The following is a 1,189-nucleotide window of genomic DNA, read 5'->3' on the forward strand; positions in this document are numbered from 1 at the left end:
CACAATCAAAGCATGCAATACACTCACTCATAGAACTGTGACACTAACCTCCCCCCCCAACCCCCTCCCAGCACCACCTGAACTCTACGGTAAGCGAGTGCCTGGGCGCAGACATTTTGTGTGGGACTGTGTGGCTGAGCACAGACAAGCGTTACTTTTGTGTGTGCGTGCTTGTGGTTTAATGGATTTCATGTATCTTAATGTTAGTTTACTGATTTTATTGGCGTGATATATGTTGTGAGAGGATCCGGGCGCACAAGCGTTCATACATGTGTGTGTGTGTGTGTGTGTGTGTGTGTGTGTGTGTGTGTGTGTGTGTGTGTGTGTGTGTGTGCATTTTACATTTATATACGATCTATTTGTTGGGTGTTTTTTTTTTACATTGTTGTACTCTACCTTGTATTTACATGTGTGTGGGTGGGGGTGAAAATTAAATATTTATATTTTATTTGCTAGATGTTTTCTATCGGTATACATTTTTGTGCAATACTTTATTGTCTTAATGTGTGGAGGTGTTGGGGTGGGGATTGTTTTAGTCAGCTACTGTGTTTTTATCTGACTTGTTTTAGTGTATTGCATGGTGCATATGTTCATTTTTATGTTGGTGTCTACAACGAGCTCGTGATTGTACACGTTAATTTCCATGTGGGTTTATAAAGTGTTTTTGAATTGAATTTGAATTGAATACGTCATCACTAGGAAGAGGGACAGGCTGGACGTCAGAGTGACGGGAGTCAATTGCCGACTGCTGGACTGACCACCACCTCGTTGTGACCAAGTTCAGGCTTTCTATTCTGCCCATAAAAAGACCCCAAGGTCAGAAACTGCGCAAGGACTGAATGTCTCCAAGTTGAAAACCAGCAAGGTGCAGAAGAATTCTCCGACGACCTTGAAGGCAGACTGCCAGACACACCACAGGAAGTCGGGACCAGCGTTGAGGAAAGGTGGATGGCCTTCAGATCCGCTGTCTACACTACTGCCCCCGAAAATCTCGGACCAGCAACCAGCAACCCGAAGAAACCAAGACTGGTTCGATGAGAATTATGAAGAAATACAGGCACTGATAACAGAGAAAAATCAACTGTTCAGAGCGCATCACAACGATCCCACATCACAAGCCAAATATGATACCATTGCTAACGCAAAATGAAAGGTCCAGAACTTCGCGATATGCAGGACAGCTGGTTCA

At 44.0% G+C, this 1,189-nt stretch overlaps 1 protein-coding gene across 1 annotated transcript in view; it reads left to right on the plus strand.

The window, feature by feature from the left end:
- Positions 1–1,146: 1,146 nt before the first annotated feature.
- The window catches only part of LOC143282884 (uncharacterized), a 670-nt gene continuing 627 nt past the window's right edge, over positions 1,147–1,189 (plus strand). The window contains exon 1 of the mRNA XM_076588796.1: positions 1,147–1,189. This exon is cut by the window's right edge and continues 403 nt beyond it. Within this exon, the coding sequence (XP_076444911.1) occupies positions 1,147–1,189 (43 nt within the window).

Source organism: Babylonia areolata, chromosome 1 (assembly GCF_041734735.1).
Source record: "Babylonia areolata isolate BAREFJ2019XMU chromosome 1, ASM4173473v1, whole genome shotgun sequence".
Lineage (NCBI taxonomy): Eukaryota > Metazoa > Mollusca > Gastropoda > Neogastropoda > Buccinidae > Babylonia > Babylonia areolata.